General features: G+C 42.5%; 1 protein-coding gene across 17 annotated transcripts in view; it reads left to right on the forward strand.

Annotated features, from left to right (window-relative positions):
- pleca (plectin a) overlaps nucleotides 1–22563 on the forward strand; it is a 153551-nt gene that overhangs the window by 76940 nt on the left and 54048 nt on the right. For 2 of the 17 annotated variants that reach the window (XM_037794833.1, XM_037794836.1), the window contains exon 1: nucleotides 6279–6412. The exons of 10 other annotated variants lie outside the window; for them this stretch is intronic. In XM_037794833.1, coding sequence (XP_037650761.1) covers nucleotides 6373–6412 — 40 coding nt within the window. In that variant the 5' untranslated portion in view covers nucleotides 6279–6372. Of the gene's footprint in view, nucleotides 1–6278; nucleotides 6413–11091; nucleotides 11765–17731; nucleotides 18229–22563 lie in introns of those variants that run through there. 5 more of the 17 variants (XM_037794824.1, XM_037794827.1, XM_037794821.1 and 2 more) reach the window with 3 other exon arrangements.

Genomic DNA, 22563 nt, shown 5'->3' on the forward strand with positions numbered 1-22563 from the left:
CCCGCACCCTCGGGGAGGAGGAGCGTGAGCACGTGCGATAGGAACCCGAAAGATGATGAAGAGAGGTTAACGACAAGCTGCCATAAAGTGGTATCAGTGCCATTGTATCGGAGCCGTTTTGCAAGTACGAGTACATGAGCAGAGTATCGGACCCGATACCCGATACCTGATACTGGTATCGGTATCGGTGCATCCCTAGTTAAAATAAACCAGCACAAAAATTGTCGCTACAATACTCAGGGCACTTCCTGCATATACCTGTGGCATTTCATACTGCATGAATTAGCCTAGCAGCTAGCAGACTTTAGTTAGTTACTTTTCCTTACCCATAGCTCTTCTACTCTTCTACATTTAGTCACTGCATCTCCCGACACAACAACACCATGGTTGAATTTCAGCCTACATGCACGTCTTTTCAGTTCAACGTTGTTGAATAAGCGCAGCTGCTATTGGTAGTGAGAGCAACAAGCTAGCGGACTACTGAGTGCCGTCTCTCAGCACTCTCTAAAAGAAGAATTTGAAAGTGTAAATGGCAGTTAATAGGGCATAAAACCAATGATCTGTTGATCTTTACAAATCAAGACTTCATAGTCTAACAATGGCATGTTTAAATCAAAAGTCAAATCGAATCGTGACAACCCTAGAAATGGGGAACTATTGAAGTGTGAGGACTAAAACTATATTATTAATTTCCCTAATCCTTACCAATTACTTTGAAATTTATATTTGCCAGAGAGCAATCTAGGCTAAATGTGTGTGAGCAAGTGTGAGATAATCTTACCTGAGGATTGGTTTGCTTGTTAATATGTTTGATTGTTACTAGGGATGCACCGATATCGGTATCGGTGCATCCCTAATTGTTGCATATTATGTTTAAAACGGGCTAATGAGACAGTGATGGGTTTGTAACAGTAGTGCCCATCAGCCACACAGGATACAAACCTTCTCTACTCAGCTGCCTCTGATCCTGTTGGTTTCTGTTTTCATCCTATGTACACACCCACTTGCATTCTCCTCCTTTCTTCCCTCTCGTCAACACAGTTTCTCTTTCAACTGAGGACTGAGAAAGGTAGGAGGGGTGGGCATCACTGTTTCTCCATGCTGACTCACGATGACAATTTAGTAGATAGATCCTTTATCACAGTGAAACAAGTGATGCAAAAGGAAAGTTTCTGTCTTTGTTTGATTGATGTTACTGCTTGCGAACACTGTATATTGAAGTGGTAGCAGTCAGATATTTAGCAAAGAAAGAGCTAAAAGAAAAATCAATGTCAAAATGGTGGCAGGAATGGTAATGCCCTTAGCCGACCTAAGGGCAATCTATGAGCTTCTCTTTCGAGATGGTGTCATTGTGGCCAAGAAGGACAAGCGCCCACAGTCCAGCCTGGTGTTCAGACCAAGACTTTTTTTAAGAGAGACATGGGTGTCTGCAGAGGAGAGGAACGTTGGGCCAAGGAGGGTAACGAGGAAAGTTTTGGAGCTTCTCGTCTCCCCACTGAGGACAGAGTCACCAGATGTCCTGACTCAGCCAAGGAGGCCAAGCTACCCGTTTCTTTAGTCCCCTCTTCTTCTAGTGTACCAAAGTTCTCAAAAGAAATGCCAATTGTTCACATGACTCCTTGTGCCCCAGTGAAGGAAGTCCTGCAGAAGTTTGTTAAGATGACTGCTGCTCACCCACCTGCAGCTTTTGAAGAGTCTGAATGTATGAACATGCAGGACTGTACGATTAACGAGTCCCCAGAAGAATTGATCGCAGGCCTAACGAGAGGAGAAACCTCAAATCTAGTCTTGGAGGTGCCTGGAGAGGTAGTAGCGGAGGTTGAACCTGGTGAACATGCGGTGGTGGACCGGCAAACAATCCCTTTGTTGGCAGAGCTTATTGAAAAGAAAGAACAGCAGGACGTTAGAGATGAAGGTGTTCTTGAGGAAGCTGATGTGGCGACTGAAGAAACTGTTGAGAAGTTGTCATATGATGTTGAGATGATGAAACAGCTGAATGTTGAGGTCTTCGGCCCTGTGACCACAGACCCTAAGTCTGATCCTGACCGGGACTCAGCAACCCCTTTATCAACAGCCAGAGAAAAAGTGGTGGATTATGACATTGCTGATATAGAGGATCCCCTGAAAGTCATGGAGAAGATATGAGAGCCTTCTCTGGGTTTCATGTCACCTTGGAGACCTCCACTAGGGCAGTCTTCGGCACCATAGTCTCTTCAGAGTGTCCAGTTGTTGCCCTGAAGAACGCTCTGCTTCAAGGAGACCAGGACTTCCTCTCAAAGGACCCTGAGAGGGAGCAGCATGTTCGTAGGGTCTGGCCTGACTTCCTGGAAGGTTTGAGTTTGTCTTAGTTCTTCCTCCTCCTCTTTCCTCTTGTCTGCAGTAAAGGCTGTCTGGGCGTTGCTATGGGCACTGCTTGTGTTCGCCAGGTTGAGAGAGGGATAATTTGATCTCCTAACAATACAAGTAATGCTCTTGTCATTTTCCATACAGCTAAATAGCAACCAGACTGCCAATTAGGTGTCATTTTACTAGATGCATGAAAAATTGAGCCAACCTTTTTGGCTCGCTTGCATGACCAGATATTAAGTGTAAATTTTATATATAAATTTCAATCTCACAGAAGAATCCCATAATTGCTTTAATGTAGATGTTTGCACACATCTCAGTGTTAATTTTGTGTTAAAAAAAGGGGACATCTGTGCTAGCAAGAGTTTTAAAACAATATACATAACCATTTGCATATTTAGTGTTCACTTTGGTGCCACTGTCTGTACTCTTAAGGAATCTGAGTTGTTCTGCACAGTTAGACTTCAGTGTCTTTCCCTGCATTTAGAGTGGCCTGTGATGCTGTACGTCTGCTCTGTTTTATCTACTCTGCAAATATTTATAAATGCTTCGTGAGAGACATTTAGGGGCGAAATCGGACAGAAAGCTGTGACGTATGTTAGGCAGAGGTAGCAGATTATCAGTTTAGTAATGCTGATGCTAATATTAGTATTTTCCCCAGTAACAAGTAATGTACGGGTGTAATTATATTACAGTTATCAATCCAAGTTACGTTGCATTACTGCAATACAAGAGAGCGATTTGTATTTTGTGCCAGGTAGGCTTATGTTACGATGATGTGAACGCGTGGCAGGTGGTCAGTATGCAGCTTTGCATCGCGTGTTGAAGTTGAACTCTGGTGAACTTTGAGGTGAATATCTTCCCCGGCGGTATGTGTGATCATGCCCTGAGAGAGAGGAAGAGACAGGCCTGGTTCTACGAGGGTGAAAAAGCATGCTACAATGCATTGCAATGCAAACTTGTGAATTTTGGAAATGATTATATCTATTTTTTTTTTTCAATAAATTTTGATTTGGTGAAACCGTTCATGAGATTATATTGGACCGATACTATTTTAGCTATGATTCTAATGTAGTCTCACCTCGTTCATGGTCACATAGCTTAGTAATTGTTATGAAAAGTAATATAGTGATATAACGACTAATGTAACTAATTACTTTTGGTAACAAGTAATTTAACATGACTTTTTAAAGGAGTAATAAGCAAAAAGTAACTTATTAAGAGCCGTACACATGCCACGTCTTTTGCACGCTTAGTAACGGCAGGCGCGACAGTAGCGCAACCTCGGAAGCACCTTTTGGATAAACGGATGAAAGCGGCACGGCTGATGTTTTCCACGCGTTTATAGACGTGGCATGTGAACAGCCCTTTACACTTCCTGAGTAACTTGCCCAACACTGCTGCTGATACATGCTTGTTCCATACAAGTACAGACCTATAGGCAGTCTCCCTGGAGTATTTATTTATAGTCTATACTGACACATGACCGCAGACACACAGTGTATCTTCATGGGGAAACTATTTTAGCTATAATTCTAATTGGCTTTATCGTGCTGTGGACTGGCATTAATTACATCAAGGCATGTAAATACATATATATACTATACATATATAAATACAGTTTAGTTCAAGGAAATTGGGGCACACTAGAGCAACTTAGTTTATATTAAATGTTGTAGGTATTTTACTAATATAAAGTATTAAAGCCTTTTTTCATGGCGTGTGCAGAATTAAATCCATTAACAAATTAGAAGATTTTTTTTTACTGTACATATAGATATATTTGATATTGAGTTGTATTTGCTCTGATGGAGTTCATTCTGCCCCCTGCTGGGGAAAAAGCGTTCTGCTTTAAATACTGTCCTGCTACTGTATTGCACATTATTTATGTGCACAGACCGTCTAGTCATTTTCTCTTCATCTGGCAGAACATGCAGCATTTCCCATCATTCCCATATAAATATTTATGAAGACTCACACAGCTTGATGATGATCAGTGCTTTTTTTGCATAAGCAACATATTTATGTTCCAGGCTTTACATTAATATGCAGCCCACCTTGCAGCACTTTCCATTGTCAGGGCTGATGTATGACTAAGCAGAGAGAGAGAGAAACTGGGAAATGTGAGTCCCATTAAGCCACACTCAGCTTTTCCTGCCTGTGCCTCCGCAAGACAGGCGAAGCAGTCCAGATGAGGACATGTGGCAGTTGCCACCTTTCATCTGCCCCTTCAGTGTTTTAGCCCAGCCTGCAATGAACGTAAACTCCAACATTTTAGAAAGACCGTACTGTATTTGAATGGAGTAGCCACCGCAGCAGCACACAGTCACCAACCTGCTGTCTCATAGTAGCATGTGTTGCATTTATTACGTGATTATAGAGAAATCCACAAGAAACCACTTGAGCTACGATGGAAGTGAATTATACTAGAGACTTCATGGAGGTTTTGATTCAACACGGCCAAGGTAGGAAGTCTTCCTTGTTGGAACAGTTCTGTCTTCTTACCAAAAGGTGTCAGCACAGAAATACTTTATGGTGAGTCTCCGCTTGTGTAGAGGACCAAAGAGGATGAAGCAGGTATGGGTGTGTCTCTCACTGCTAGTGTATCAGATAACAGTCCACGACAGGGCTTTGTGTTTGTCATTAAGTGACAACACATTGTTTTAAGTGTTCCTAGGATAGTTTTTTCTGTACCAGAAGTGCACACGGTGTCTGGTTTATTCTGATCCCAGATGTACAGCAAGTGTTTATTTAGAGAATAAGAGTGAAGCAGATTAGAGTTCATAACTTTACAGTGAAGACCTTGAGTTAGACGCCACCCACGCTGCCTGACAGTGTCTGGGATCATGTTCCCTGCTGTTAAATCCAGGGGGTGTGGGCAGCAGAGGGGCCCCTGACTGGCTGCTCCATGTCTCTCCCTTTGCATAAGATTGTAACGGGTGAATACAAGGCGTCACAGTGAAGTACCAGACCTGGGTTGGCTCAGAAATAAGACACAGCTGCATAGATAACATGCCTTTAAGATGCACAGACTGTATGTTGCCCTGAACAGACGCAGCGTTTTAGTTTTGCTTGGTATTGTCATTTATCTGTTGGGCTGCCACAAATGATTTTTTCTTTGATAAATCTTTAAAAGATAATTTAGCCCAAGACCCCGAGACAGGGTTTGACTAACAGTCCAAAAATAGATATTTAAGTTGCAATTTTATAAAATACACAATATACCTCATATTTCCCTGGAAACAGGGAATGTTTGGCATTTTTGCTGAACGACTTCAACAATCAATCAAATTGTTGACAATTTTTTGTCAAATGAAGTCGTTTTTTCAGCTCCAAGTGTGTCATAAACGTTACTGCAACTGGGTAGTACAAGGAATAGTACTCAGTTAATGTACTCAAATCACAGTTTAACTAAACCACAGTAAGAATTAGGGTCCAAAATGAAGCAATACATTTATACAAAGATACTGTTATATAGATGTCTGCTAATATAGCCAATATGTTTGATAGAAAATATCCTCTAATATCATTTTTTAATTTCAGTTATCTGGTATCAGTAAGATGTTCCAGCTGCTACTGTTTTAGCTTTAAATCTATTGCTGTATTCATACAGTATGATCCACGTCCTGTCCATGTGGTGCGTGTGCTCCCACAGAGAAGCCTTTGTTTTAGTAGCTTGCTGGCAAAAATCATGTTTTCCGCTCTTTGTCTAAATCCTGTAAGAAAATGTGTCCCTGGGAGTTTCTGCAGCCCCGCACGTGGATTCGAGCCAGTGGCTCGTCAGAAACCACCGCGCATGAGATGCTGTTTCCACTGAGGAAGCCTCTCAAATTAAGTTAAACTCGCAACGCTGTCTAGTTTTCGCTTCGCAGCCGTGCCTCTGGTTCTCCTTTTTTCTTTTTTTCCTGTGCTTTTTCAGCACGCCCCCCCCCCCTGCTTTTCATCGGAACACAATGTCATGAGGTCAGATTTGACTCCCTGGCACTTCAGTATTTTCTCTAAAAGTTGTGAAGACGCTGAGCAGAGATGGACTTATGCTGCTGTTTCTGTCCAGGACAATCAGGCGGTAGGTTTGCTTTCTACAGGAACTTTTCATTTGAAACTCTGTTATCGGTGCATTTGGGGGGATGCTACAACAGGAATAAGCTAAGTAGAATTTCTTTCATTATGCATGTCATCTGAGGACAATGCCACTCCCAGCATCAGTATCTTTTTAGAAGATTGCAGATTAACAACATCTCAGACATTCCTCTCATTGCTCACCTACCTGTGGCATTGGGGAAATCTTTCTCATTAGCGATTGATGCATTTAAACTAAAATCCAAAGAACTTCTCACTTAACAGAGACTGATGTGAAGTTCGGCTTTATTGCCTTCGTGTGGGTATGCAGAGCAATATGGGAGTATGGGAATCATTGTGCAAATGCATACCATGTGAAGAGAGTGGGAGGGGGCCGACTCCTCCCATGAAGGAGTCCTGGAATGAATTTATTCCAGACGTCCATACGGCTCCCTTGGTTTTATTCCCCTTTGCTCAGTCTCCAATGAGACTAATTGCCAATTTGAGATGCCAGTTTCTAAGGCTTTGGGGATTTGACGTTTTGAAACTGGGATCATATAAGGTCTCAGCCAGAATGATTGCAAACAGATGAAAATCACTCACCTACAATCACTCTTTGTTGTGAGTGTACTTAAGCTTCTGTTCCCAACTGCTCTACTTTTGAGGCGGCTTTAAATGTATTCATTCAACTCTGTCATAACAGTGTCCGAGATATAAATAAATATAAAATAAAAGATTGCCATTTTGTGTCACATATACATTTGTTTCAGTACATTTCATTGAAATAATAACATTATGTTGAACACAAACTTAGAGAAGATGCCAGAGCAAAATAGTCTAAATATATTGACAGTTTATCAATTCAATCCTGAATACTAGGCATAGGGTGGAATCCATTTTTAATACCCTTCCTGATATTTCACTGGGTATAGGCTGCTATTAGGGATGCTCATTTTGAAAAATGTTCTCAACCGTTAACCGATTATTAACCGTTAACCGACAAGATTTGTGCCTCGCATGCAGCGGTGTACCAGCTGCAGGAGCACAACAGATATTCGCTGACGGAAGTCCCCAGTTCAGTTTTGGCTGTGAGTGTGAGGTTGTTGGTGGCGTTATAGCTGTGAACGTAGGTGTAGCAGTGTGTGTACAGTTTATTTGTCGGTGAATAAATGCTACGAAACTACAACTCTTTTGCTCCGCTCAAGCCAGCTCAGCCAGAGACCGGAGCCGACTTCCTGTATCCTGCAGCTTGTGTCTGACTGGCGTAACGTTAGGGAATGTCCGACACACCGTGTGTGTTTGTGCTGCTGATTTGTGCTCGCAGTTGTCACACACATACGGTCTGTCAGCGCGGCATAATGTTAGCGATTGTCCGACAGATTGTGTGTGTGTGGCGGCGGTGAATTGTCGTTGGCGTTATAGCTGTGAATGTAGCAGTGCAGTGTGTGTACAGTTTATTTGTCGGTGAATAAATGCTACAACTATTCAAGACCCGAGCCAAGCTCCTGTATCTAGCAACACCGGCTCAGACTCACTTAAGGTGGGCTGTTAAGGTGGACCAGCTATTCCCCTTTAAGTGAGAAGACACTCCTCTGAGTTTTGCTCAGCTTTTGATTTAATTTTTAATATTTCTTTTAACCGTTTAACCAATAGCATTAATCGGTCAAAACTCTTAATGTCTGTTAACAGTTCATTATTAACATCCCTAGTTGTAGCATTTCATCACCGACAGTCTGAACTGTACACACACTGCACTGCAACGTTTACAGCTATAACGTTACTGATAACTTCATGCTCACCGCCAATCACACGGTTGCTCTCTCTTTTGCTCACTCTCAACCGGACACTCGTTAACGCTATGTGCCGCTAGGCTTGCAATACACTGGTTGGCAGAACCCATCTTCTCCTGTAGTCACCCTTAAAAAACACATGAACTTTCTAGTAAACAAACACAGTGTGTGCCTGTTCCCCCCTCCCCCCTCCCACCTCTACTGAAATTGTAGTATATACAGTATACAGTATATATATGTGTGTGTATATATATATATATATATATATACCGACTATTTCTGCTTGTTTTATGGAGCACGGTGTGGCATTGCATCGCCATCAGTGTGCGATCGTGACACCAGTCTTGGTGTCAGGTTTCTGCGTGACACTGTTTCTAGTGCACACCAATTAAGTACATGTAATGTTCCCCGCTTGATGTTCTGACTACAGAATGTCTGGCAGAGATGTCGTTTTGCCCGCAGAAAGATGGTTTGATGTCTCAACAGTGATGCAAGCAGGTGTTGTCTGTTTAATTTTGCAGTTACAGTTAGTTTTATTAGAAGACCCATCAAGTGTCTAGGGGCTCATAGTCCTTGCATAGCTCTACTGTAGTAGTTTGGTCAGCAGTTTGCGCTATAGGCTACGCATGCCTGTAATCCGACAGTAGACACAGTAGAACTGGCTTGGCCATCTAACCATCTACGATAGAATAATGGAGAGAGGTCTTCAGGAATTGTTCAAGACCTAGGAAATGTTTCATGCTGTCTGGAGATGAAGATGAGCAATCACACGTTATGGGTCTGATAGGACGCTGACAGCAGAAACAGCTGATCGGTCATGTGAATTAAATATTCTCTACTAGGGATGCACTGATACCACTTTTTTTCATACCGACCACGAGTACAAGTACTTACATTTGGGTACTCGCCGATACTGAGTACCGATACGAGTACTTCTCTGTGCCAAAAGACCCTCGTTAACAGCCAGCTGGAGGGTGTGAGCGACACACGGCAGGCTGGGGAGTCCCGCATACGAGGCGGTGCGCCGCGACCGGCTCTAGGTCGGCTTGGACTGGCTCGGGGCAAAGGTTGCTCGCGGCGGCAGCTTTACAGCGCTTCCCGCCCGGGCCTCGCCTCACCGTGACGGGGCTCCATGCTCCAGGTGCGACTGTCGACCGGGGTGGACTGTCCTCAGTGCGTTCCAACCGCGTCGTGCCGCGGCCCACATAAAAGCGCCAGGGGTCTGTGGCGTTGTCGGCAATCTTGAAACACGGACCAAGGAATCTAACACACGTATCGTCAGAGAGTGCAAGCAAAACCCCGTGGCGCAATGAAAGTCAGGGCCGGCGCGTGCCGGCTGAGGTGGGATCCCGGCCCAGCGCGGTCGGGCGCACCACCGGCCCGTCTCGCCCGCACCGTCGGGGAGGTGGAGCATGAGGACCCAAAAGATGGTGACGAGAGGTTAACGTAAAGTGGTATCAGTGCCGTTGTATCGGAGCCGTTTTGAAAGTACGAGTACATGAGCACAGTATCGGACCCAATACGCGATACTGGTATCGGTATCGGTATCGGTATCGGTATCGGTATCGGTGCATCCCTATTCGCTACGTCAGAATAGAGAGCTGCAGGGATGACGTATTTTTGTAGGCCAACCAGGAAGTTACATTCGCCCTGGTTCCCTCGACAAAAAGCCAATGGGATTTTTCCACTGGCTTTTTGGATTATTGCAGAAAATAAGCTCTGTGGCAAACACACATTTATGATACTTACATGTTTTGTTGTTTTGAAGCGTGAATGCAGTCGCCAGAAGTAAAAAGCTTACGTTAGGCTATAAACGAATTACACCACAGTCGCATGAGCGCGAGTATACACAACGAGGCTGTAAAGGAGGACGAGTCAGCGTGATGACGTTTAGTAGTCCCATTTAGCCACTTGTTAGCAACCGCCTTTTTTAAGACGCATAAAGGCTTCAAAATTCACGAGTGGGGTATTTATCGATGTATTTTATATTGTTGAACAAAACGTTAAAATCTCTTGAGCTTGTGTTAACCACTGACCTTATTCCAGGCATCTAACTTAAACCCACTGACTTCCAGACGAGGGAACCCTAAGTGCTAAAATGCTAACTCATTTCCGTGTTTTACTGCAGGACTCATTCCTGTAGCCTATTTATTCAAATGCAAAGCCATTTCCATAATCTATTTAGCGTGTCAACTCTTTTTCGATTAAGACAAAAAATCACCTTGTGAGCGTACAATATTTTTTTCACAATTCAGGAAGTTTTATCAAATTTTCTTTTAAGTTTCCATACAGCTTTCTAATGCGAATTCACCTCAAAATGTGAATACAAATATTTGAATGGAAACATAGCTAGGGTCAGATGGGGCTCACTCTAGTTTAAGCAGACATTTTCCCCTCAAGGCTTTTCAGTATTTTTAATAGCAGGACCTCTCCAGAGGAAGAGTGACAATCACTTTCTGATTTAAGGGTTAAATTTTAAGGGAGATTTTGAACCGGTTGGTGGTAAAAACAGAATGCAGTTAAATAGGTTTCTGGGAAGCCTATATAGCCACTGGCTGTGCTGACCAAGCATAAGGAAGCAATTACAGCAACAGCGAGGGAAGCATAGTGAAGTTGCATAATGAGAATGAATTGATAGCGAGCGGGTTATTATGTGAAGGGGAAAAATGTACCGGGGAGGCATGGCTTCAGTATAAACATTTGGAAAAGGAGGAAGGGGTTGGCCTTGGACGATCTGTGACTCGTAAACCGTGATGGAAAATAACTGAAAGGGATTCAGAGGAAGAGAAATATCCTATGGAGTGAGTTGGAAACTTTGACACTGGCTCAAGGTGGATCTCACTTGCGCTACGTTTTGCTGCTTATCAAGGCTGACTGGAGTGTGTGTGTGTGTGTGTGTGTGTGCGCGTGTGTGTCACACAAAACAGCCTCATATATTATTAACTCCTGCAGATAGGCTGCAGCGAGCGAGGAAAGCACCGAGCCAGTTGCTGTAGGGCAAAACCAGTGGAGTCACTTGAGCCGTGGAGGAGGACAGAACTTCTTTTTAGCTACTTCAAGGCTGCAAAGTTTGCTTGGGCTGGGAGAATTAGAGCTAATTTTGAAATAAGTACAATGAAGAATAACAAAGAAGAGTGTGTAGAAGAGAAAGAGGGGAATTGTTAGAGTAAAGGACAGGGGGAAAGAGGGAGGGAAGGAGGGAGGGAGGGAGAGCAGCCACTTCTGCCAGAGGACTGAGTCACAGGGAAGAGAGGAGCGGGAGGGGTGCTCTTTCGTTCTTCTCTCTCTCTCTCTCTCTGTCGTAAAAGTCACGGACAACTTGGCCGCGCGGCTTGTTTTAAAGTCCGGGATGGCACCACACCCCTAGGCGCACACCCCCCTCCACTCCCCCTCACCTTTCACCCCCCCCAGCCCTCCCGTCTGTTAGTCTTCAGAGCCTGGGACTGTCCACTTTGTACCAGGCCCGATGCCGGCAAGCCCCCCTGGAAGTGTGTTCCCAGCCCTGGTGGTTGTGGGCCACATTGTTACCTTAATCTTTGCCTGGCAGTGGAGAGTACGGAAGAAGCAAGGTAAGAGAAAGCTTCTCATTGCTATAAGGCTTACTTCACTGAGAGATGACGGTGCCTAAAGAAGAAAGTAGGTTTTTTGAAATAGTTTCTTGCCGGCTGTTCTCGTCCGTCGTCTCCGCTCTCTCCTGTCCTGTGCGTTTTTGTGGCACACACTCCTCTCTCTATTCCTTACTCCCCCCTCTTTTTCCCTCACACGTCTGGGTTTCCTGTGGTATGGAGATGTCGCAGTTAACCCCGTAATTGCCGTCTGTAATGTGATGACGTCGGGGGTGGAGTATTCTGGTTGAGTGGGGGGAGTTTTGGCTCCGTCAGAGCTTCGGTGTGCACACCTCAGCATCAGCTTTTCTCCTCTGCTGGGGCTTTTTCCTTGAATACTGTAAAAAAAAAAAAAAAAATGCTCCATCATTTCGTCCAAGTTGTGTCTTTATAGCTCGAGTTGTGTGGCTCCCTTAAAGGGACTTGATGTGAGTTTAGTCTGATCAGAGTATCTTATCTTCATTGTGGTAACTCCTTTATTGTTAATAGACTTGTTCAGCCGGTTTCTTCTTGGAACGGCTTCGGCATTAAGCATATCCTCTTCACATACCAAACATGTGCTGCCACGGGGGAAAAAAAAAGCATTACTGTCTATTCAACCCACTGAACAGCCTGAAGGTTACTTGCAGGCACCTGTTGCTTTTAATGTCACCAGACACACCTATTTCAATGTTGACACAGCTTTGGCACAATGGCGGCTGTCAAACACACCTCTGCAGGCGACACACCCAGAGGCAAATTAAAGGATGTCTGTCTGGCAGACTGCAGGTGTAGATAAAGGGCAATTGTTTTGTTTTTCCCCTCGCTCCGAAACTATCATGAGAAACCAGTTTGGCCAACAGACACTCTGAAACAATTCCGCAGATTCACCTTGGACAATGAAGCAGCCTGAAACATAAAAAGTAGCCTCAAGTCACATTTTAACTCCTCTACCTGCACGGAGCTCGCAATTAAAACAGCGTTAATTTTGACAGCTATTTTAGATGTAGGCTTAGTCTTAAAATTAAAAAAGGCTTATTAGTTTTAGTCACATTTTAGTAATTCGTATCCTTCATAGTTTTAGTTGACGACAACTCAAAACGTTTTAGTCCAATTTTAGTCACCGAAAAGTCAATCGATTTTAGTCTAAATGTTTTCTCTCTTGGTTTTGACATCTATTTTTTGTATTTAATCTTAGTCCTGTTAGTCATCAGATTATATTGAACATTTCTGTCATTTAAGTCAAACTTATTTCAATAAAATTCATTATCTGATGAAAAACAGGTTGAATGATGCAGCTTTGCAGTTAGTTCGACATACTTATATATAAAACATATTTCGTCATAGTTTTCGTTAGTGAAATTAACACTGACTTGAAATGAATCCAGCTGTCAGCTGTTTGTAACAAGATGCACACCATCCTGAAATGGTTGGTTGTTTTGCTAAAACTGAAGCCAGGCTCTGTACTTTTCCCTTATCGCTCCCACAGGTCTAGGTCGGGTAATAAACTGCACAATCCTCTTTCTAAGGAAGTCGAGGAGGACACACCTCGAGTAGATAACAGTATAGTTTTCATAACAGTGACTTGCCTTGGTTTGTTATGACTGGATGACTAAGCAGTGTCAGAAAAAGACCCCAAAAACGTTCTCCTAAAATGCTCATGAGAAGGCTTACTATACAAGTCATAGAACAAAGGCAAAAAAGTGAGAACAAATTAGAAACAGATCCTCCTCTCCTCCCTCGTGTGTGCAGCATGAGTGTGTATATATACTCTGTAAACCGTGCAGGGCTGAAGCATAAAGGTTGCCTGGAGGAGCGGTTTGACTGGTAAATTGCGGGCAAACATTGCATTGCAAAACTAGGCCGCGTGCTATCTCTACCTTCTGTCAATATGCAGCCGATTTGCATTGGAAGAGATCTGCTTTCAGCTGTGTAATTGCCGCAGTGCAGACAATAAGTCTACACCCTGTACATCAGCAACGGTCACATTCCCTCTTCCCAGCGCTTCTCAGTACTTTAATGACACATTTTCATCAGAGGAGGGATCGATTTCTGTTGGATTTGTACCGGAGCTGTAATGTAAACAATGACCACACTTCCAACCATCTGCAGTGTCACATGCCGGGACGTGCTGAGCTCGTCCACACACGCACCAGTTTGAACTTTAGTTTGCAGGAGCGACAAGGTGCCTTTGACACAGTGGGAAGGTGAAAGTAGGTAAAAGGGATTTCACCCAGAGCCTGGTTTAAAAAAAGCTCACAGAGCGCCACACATGGAGGCCGGCCGTCAGTAGTAAACTCGACACTGGGGGACGGCGGACTGTGTATCCTGGATACGCTCATAACAAAGTGAAGGAGGAGGAGGTCTGTGGTTTTCCTTCACGAGGCCTTGAGCCGATCCTCAGGACCTTTAAGAGAATCTGAGTTGTCTGTTGGTGCTTACATAATTAAGTCATTTGCACTAAGTAATTATGTGTTTCATAAATCATAAACCGTTACAAGTTCTGCCAGAGGGCTTCTGTTGATCTTGACCTTCTCTTCAACGCTCTGTAATGGGGTCATACTTGCCAACCTTGAGTCTTTAAAAATAGGCAAGGTTTCAAAACCCAGGTGGGGGGTCTTGTGGTCCTCCCCCAGAAAAATTTGAGTTTCAGAGACCTTGTTTCCTGCATTCTGTTGACTTAAAAAGAATGAAAATAAAAAAATAATAAGTACACTGCAACAACATTTTTATGTTAATTTTTTTTATTTTACCTTTATTCTCAGGAAAGAAAAATTAATAATTGGCCCCTCTGGCGTTAACTTGGTGTGAATCTCTAACATAAACTAATATTCATCAGTTTTTATTCATTATTTTTTTGCCCCTGCTTCAGTATTTCTTTCAGTTAGCTCTCTCCGTCTCTCACTCACTGAAGGTCCTTTCAGTCACTACGCGATAACGGCACCACTGCGCTCTGAACCCCGTTATTTCCAACGGCTTGCGCCACACCACGACGGCTTTTCGCTACGTCGAGCAAAGCCTAACTTCGGGCGCTGCACGCTATGATGTGCCCTGAACCCAGCAGCGAGCGCAGCTCAAACATGAGGTCAGACATCGCTGTGTCACGACCGTAGACTGCTCTCTTCCGCCGGGAAACAATATTTGGTGTAGCTCTGTTGTCGTTCGAATGGAAACTGTAGGGAGTATACTTGATGTACAGTGCAAACAGGTTAATGAAAAGGAAAAAAAGTGAGAAAATTTGCCATAAATTGGGAAAAATACAGGAGAAGTGTGAACCCGGGAGGAAACCATGAGAGGAGCAATGAAAAATGGGAGTCTCCCTGGAAAATTGGGAGGGTTGGCAACTATGAATGCCGTCTCTTGTTGCGTTTGACTTTTAACTTGAGATTTCCGTAAACGATTTTGTACGCTCTAAAGACTCAAAAGATTAGAAAGCTCGATTCACTTCACAACACTGAATATGTCTAATCCGTTTAGGAAGCCACACCCAAATCTGCACCCAGTGTTCATGGAGGAGCCGCTATAGACTGGCGGCTGTGTGTGTGTCTGCTAAACCACATGCCACCAGCCATACAGTAGGATTGGGTTTAGATTTTGGCTGGTGGCGTGCAGCTGTGACTCACTTCCCCTGTCTCCTTCACCGTGGCGGTAATAACAGACTTGAGGAGGGGAGGACAGCTTGCTCTGCTTCTACTGGAAAGTGACAAAAAACATTCCGTTATTGGAAGTGTTGAAAACACTACACGCCCACAATGTCCCTACATGCCCTGCACAATACACAACCTAAGATAAAACACATTAGTGGTAAAGTCAGGCTTGTCACACACACAGAACACCGTGTGCCCATGTTGAGGAGGCAGCAGCTCGGCTCTGATCTGTGTTTATGTCTCAGAGGGTGAAAGACCCGCCGCCGTGTCTCCTCGACACGCTTGGTGATAACGTCTGGATCACTCCTTTTAGGACAATTCTGGCACTAACTACTGCAAATATCTGAACACGTGCATCCTCCTTCAATCCAAGTTTTAATCATTTTAAACATTAAAGACACAACTGTAGTTTGATAGATTGCTTTAATTCAATTATTTCATTAATTAATTAATTGGTGAAGTCAGTTCTCTTACTCTTAAACACAGGCTATGTTTGCTGCTGCAACATTTGAATACTGTTCAATAGCAGATGGATGTATTAGTTTAGTTATCATTCCTACTTTAAATATCACTGTCAGAGATACAAACCTGATACCAAACTTTGAAATGTTTTGTGCAAAAGTAGAGGCATTTAAAGAAAAGCATGCTATATGTGTGCACAGATGAACACTGTCATGCAGTTGTTAGATCCGTGATCTTTACTCTCGCTAAATAATTCTTAAAATAAAAAAGCTAAATATCTGTGTTTTTGTAACCAACAGTTGATAAAAATTGTTATTTGCAATTAGGGCTATCAAACGATTAAAATAGTTAATCGCGATTAATCGCAAATTAATCCCACATTTTTTATCTGTTCAAAATGTCCCTTAAAGCGAGATTTGTCTAGTATTTAATATTCGTATCAACATGGGAGTGGGCAAATATGCTGCTTTATGCAAACGTATGTATATATTTATTATTGGAAATCAATCGACAACACAAAACGATGATAAATATTGTCCAGAAACCCTCACAGGTACTGCATTTAGCATAACAAATATGCTCAAATCATAACATGGCAAACTCAATATCCACAGGCAACAACAGCTGTCAGTGTGTCAGTGTGCTGACTTGACTATGACTTTAATAACCCATTTTCATTCACATATCTTGAGGTCAGAGGTCAAGGGACCCCTTTTGAAAATGGCCATGCCAGTTTTTCCTCGCCAAAATTGAGTGTAAGTTTAGAGCGTCACTCAACCTCCTTCACGACAAGCTAGTATGACATGTTTTTTACCAATGGATTCATCGGTTTTACTAGTTTCATATGCCAGTATCTTCACTCTTGCTTTAAAACTGAAATGCTACCACCTAAAAATCACAAATTGCATTAATGCGTTAAAGAAATTAGTGGAGTTAAAACTAATTTTCCGTTAACACATTATTATCACTTTAACTTTGACAGCTAGCTATTTATGTATTGGTGTTTATTGAAGTCAGTTCTCTTACTCTTAAACACAGGGTTTAAAATTTGCAGCTACATCAAATTGAATGAATTTCAGTGATTCCCTTATACCGAACTTTTAAATGTTTTGTGCAAACAAAATGGCGAAAAATCAAACAATAGAGGCATTTAAAGGTCACCGATGGACACTATTATACAGTTACTGTATGTGTTAGATCTGCTAATTTATTCTTAAAATAAAAAAATATATATGTGCTTTTGTAACCAACAGTTGAGAAAAATAACATTTATTTGCAATATTGTGGGTGCTTTGTACAGATGACTGTTCCTTTTAAATTGAGTGAAGTAAGTTGCTGAAAAATCTCTTTGTTACTATTATTGTGTTGTTTGAATTCCAGTCCTATGGCCAGATTGTACTTTGCAGGACATAAAATGGATTCAAAGTACTGGTCATGGTGGTTTGTATCCTGCCTTATCTTGAAAATAAGCCGATATAATAACTAGCTTGTGAATGTTTTTAAGTGGGCTGTTCTTTAATGCTGTGCAAAGAAATAGAGAACACAAGACGCCTATGTTGGAGTTATTTATGACCCTCAGCTGTTGTGCATGTGGAGGGGGGGGGGGGGGGAACTGATAATTTATTACCCGCTGGCACACGATGCATATATGCGATCTGTTAAACGTGCACTAAGCCCTCTGTTAACAGTCACCGGTGAGACAATAGAGAGGAGCGTCTCTCACTGGTTGTGATCAAGTCAAACTAGTCTTCCCAGAAGTTATTCTAGTTTCTGTTTTGCATTTAGGGTCCGGGGGTTATGTAATGTGGGGAGAGGCAAAGACTAAAATAGGGATGTATCGTGTAGTCCTCATCAGCAGAGCAAACAGCCCTCCGGTCCGTTTCATTTCGGGGATGTCCCTCCCAGCCGCGCTTCAATGGCACTAATCGCTCTGTGAGCGCTCCGCTCTGTGGCGACAAACAGAGGAGGATGGAGCAGCGGAGAGCTCTCCGGTTCATCTCAGCAGACAGGACAGAAAGTGGGCCGGGCTTGTGACAAAGTGTCTGCAACCTGACACGACCCTCAGTGTTTCCAGTGTGTTCTCAGGGAAGTTTTGAGGGCTGGTTCCACTCACGAGAAATACGCGGGTCGGGGGGCGTTTACGGGAAAAGTCAGGCGCGCTGTTGTTGTGTTGGGTTTTTACGCGCAGCAACAAACACACAGCGGGGATGGCCGAAGTGGAGGATATGATGCGCGCTGCCGGGCTGGAGCACGGGATGATGTACCGACGAACTAATTACATCCATGAAATGAGCTGCGGACAAGTAGGCTCTCATCTGTACAGCCAGATGTGCTGCGCAGGTAGGTTCAGCCGCCGCGTCCATCTCTCAGCCGCCGCGTCCATCTCTCAGCACACTGTAACAGGAGGATGGTCTGGTTGGGAGGGGCTGCGGGGGGGGGGGGAATCGATGGTGATGCTGTTAACCCTTTCCATGCCTCCACCCACAATACAACAAGCCCCGAGGGTCAAAAGAGTGGGCGTCTCCCAGCAACGCTTTGTTATTGTTGTTCTTTTTTTGTATTATCGTTTTATTAACTTTTATTGCACTTTTATCGAAGTTGACATAAAGATACCATTGTGTATATGAGCCTTATCAGTGATGGCAATAACCTGGTTACCTCCCCTCCTACAGAGCAGATACTGTAATGAAGAGCTGAAACAACTGATCAATTATTTAACAACAGAAAATTAAGAATTAATAATTTCAATAATCAATAAATTGTTCAAGTAATTTTATAATGGTTCCAGCTTCTCAAATGCAACTATTTTCTGATAATGATAATAAACCAATTGATTAATGGATTTAACAAGAAAATAATCATCGAATTCATCAATAATAAAAAAAAATGTTAGTTGCTATGTAGGGACAGAATCTGCCACAATAAAAAACTATGTACTTGGTAAATAAATTATTAAATTATTTTAATTAATTTAATTCATTATTAAATTCCATTAGATGTACCAAAAATAAAAAATGAATGTAGCCATTAATTAATTGATCAAATGTGGCATAAATTGATATTTCTGTTTTAATTCTTCTTTATTTATTTACCTTTGTATTAATCCCCCATATTTATCTATTAAATTTTCCCTTTTTTCTTTATTTTTATCAAGTTAAATGTATTTATTTATTTTTGCATTTATTTTGTATTCATTTAAAAATGTATCTTTTAAAGGAATAATAAATAGGTAATTGTTGACATTGATGGAAATGTTCCTAAATGTTTGTTTACCTACTCATTCTACCCTCTGAACGTGTCACAAAGATAATCTGTAATTTATCAGATCTTCTGTATTTGCGTGGACTCAGACATTTAACTGCTGTGAGAAATGCTTTTGCTCCTCCTAAACTAAGAGTCCTCCAGAGGTTTGGGGGCCAAAACCGCTCTTCTGTAAACAGTGCGCTGACGGACTCTGTGTGTTTTTGCTGTGTTGTCATGGCAAACACTCTCACAAATCACTCTTCCCACATTCATAATGACTGTCCATGAGCATAAGTCAACACCGCGGAGCACCAAGTGACCTTAGACTTTCTTAACAGTAGTCTGAACTGTGATTAGGGAGCAAAGAGGGTTGTCAGCTACTAGTTAAATTATCATAGCATATTCAGACTTTTGTCATGTGTTGTAGTGCAGCTGTTCCAACAGAAGAGGGAGACAAACCGTGTTGAGCAATAACCTCATCTTCTCTTTAATTGTCACATCTGAAGATCATAAATCCAGCAATAATCTGGAGTCTTCATATTTCCATAACCGCAAGATTGTAAACACCACGTGTGGCTAATTAGATGTTGTTTTTGAATGCATACTCCCTTAAAAATGGTGCTCCTATTGCAAAAGTGAGTTGGAGTCATCAGCCCTGTGTAATTATGCAGAGAAAACATCATGTGGGCAACTTAGAGGACAACTAAATTCCTCAGTGTTGTTGCTTTTTGGGTTCTCTGAGTTCATTGTCCATCTGCATCTCACAGAGGTTTTTTTCCCCCCTCTCCGCCCATCAGCACCTGTGTGTGTTGTGAAAAGGAACGCATTCCTCAAGGTTATAATAACAGACAGGGCTCTGTCTTATTTTGTAGTGGTGCATGCTTTCATGTCTTCTTCACTGCCAGCTCCAGGTTGGATCTGCCCCATAATGCCCTGGGGCTTTCATTCCTCAACCTTGGCAAAGTTCCTCCTCTGCACTGTCCAACTTTCATACCATCATCCCTCCATCGTAAACTCCCATCCAGACCTGCTAGCCAGATGATACGCGGCGTTAGGTAACATTCCTGTCCTCAGTGTGACTGACATCGCATGCTGTCACTTGCACAGATGAGCCGGCAGACAGTTTGTCGGGCTGGGGGTGGTGTTATCGCGGGGAGGCGGCTCCCCCCCCTCTGTGAGGAGGGTGGGAGCGCGCCCCTCAGGAATGCATCGACTTGCATGCTTCTCACGCCAGAACTGTCATCATAAAAATCAGCTCTCAGGTTTATCTCCACATGTTATCAGTAACAGGGAAAGGAGAAATATCCACACAGTACTGCACTGTATGCACCTACCAGGAGGTGGTTGATAAGACCACTTTCTTTAAAGCCACATAATTGCATCACATTAAAAGTGCTCGTGCCTCTTTGTTACCTTTTTAAATATTGTACAAGATTGGGTTTAAGTCAATAAATCAAAACTAATCTTACTGCAATGTCTGACTGTGTCAGGACTTCAATCAGCTGAAATCAGCACAAATTTAACAGTTTGCATCCAGTGTTTTGGGAGCTGCACAACATGACAGCAATAGTTCAAATGCAGTTAGGCAAAGAGCACCAATTGTAAGTGAAATGTTTGAAATTAGCAGTTCATAAGCCTTTGGACAAATCTTTTTGTTATATAAACTTTCTGACCAACAATGTTGTGTTTTTTAAGGGCTGTCAAGCGATTCAAATATTGAATCGCGATTAATCGCATGATTGTCCATAGTTAATCAGGATTAATCCCAAATGAATCACACATTTTGTATCTGATCAAAATGTACCTTAAAGGAAGATTTGTCAAGTATTTAATACTCTTATCAACATGGGAGTGGGCAAATATGCTGCTTTATGCAAATGTATGTATATATTTATTATTGTAAATCAATTAACAACACAAAACAATGACAGATAATGTCCAGAAACCCTCACAGGTACTGCATTTAGCATAACAAATATTATCAAATCAGAACAGGCAATAACAGCTGTCAGTGTGTTGACTTGACTATGACTTGCCCCAAACAGCATGTGATTATCATAAAGTGTCTGTAAAGGGGAAACTCGTTGGTACCCATAGAACCCATTTTCATTCGCATATCTTGAGGTCAAAGGTCAAGGGACACCTTTGAAAATGTCCATGCCAGTTTTTCCTTGCCGAAATTTTGCACAAGTTTGGAGCGTTATTTAATCTCAATCGCAACAAGCTAGTATGACATGGTTGGTACCAATGGATTCCTTAGTTTCATATGATACCAGTATCTTAACTCTAGCTTTAAAACTGAGCCCGCTACAACCTATAAACCTAAGTTGTGTTAATGCATTAAAGACATTAGTGGCGTTAAAGAAAATTTGCGTTAACGCGTTATTACCACGTTAACTTTGACAGCCCTACAAATAACGTAATTTTTCTCAACTGTTGGTTACAAAAGCACAGCTATTTAGCTTGGTTGGTACCAATGGATTCCTTAGGTTTTTTTTGTTTCTTACGACGTCAGTATTTTCAGTCTAGCCTTTAGCTGAGCCCACTACAACCTAAAAATCACAAGTTCCGTTAATGTGTTAAAGAAATTAGTGGCGTTAAAAAGACTTTGCATTAATGAGTTATCGCATTAACTTTGACAGCCCAATTGTTTTAACATACATTATCCTTGGCTGATTCTAGAGCCACTAAAGAATGCGTGACTGCTCTCTGTCCTTGGTTACTGACAGTCAAAATGTACATCCTAGGGTTTAATTTACAGCACACAGCCTATAGTGTCAGGTTGAGGTCTGCAGCTTCCACCTCTCATGTCCCGACAAGCCACCCCTGCCTGTGTAGGAATCAAAAAAATCTCTCTCCTTCACTCTGTCTTATGTCAGTATCTGCACGGAATATTGATATCCCCAAGGGTGAAAGGTGTTCCAGGTATTTAGGTGCTACGGGACATGAATGTGTTTGAGTGGAGGTGCTAGTTCAGAGCTCCTGAATGCCTCACTTGCAAAAAGAAGTGTTTCGTTCAGAGACTATTTATGCAGCTAAACAGACAGACGGAAGTTTTATTGCATGAAAAAAGATGCAGATGTAACAATCCTCCTTTTCTTTCACCACTCATGCACATAGACACACTGTCCACTCAATCCACATGAAGCCACAATAGCTGCCTTGTGTCTGGGATAATTGTCTGCAGCGGTGTGGTTACTCTGTTAAGAGTGAAAGCCAACTGGTTACTGGCCCAACAGAGCAACTTATTCAAGATTGGAAATTCATCTAAGAAAAATAAGTCCAAGCCAAATGCTTCAAATAAAATGGTAGTTTCACAGGTTGTTCTCATTAGAGAGTTTGAAATGCTTCTATTCTTCCTGCTGCTGGATTCTCTCCTGTAGACCAACCCCCCCCCACCCTCTCCAAAACAAACGTCTGCTGTCTCCCTCA

This window comes from Sebastes umbrosus, chromosome 15 (genome assembly GCF_015220745.1).
Source record: "Sebastes umbrosus isolate fSebUmb1 chromosome 15, fSebUmb1.pri, whole genome shotgun sequence".
NCBI classification, from domain to species: domain Eukaryota; kingdom Metazoa; phylum Chordata; class Actinopteri; order Perciformes; family Sebastidae; genus Sebastes; species Sebastes umbrosus.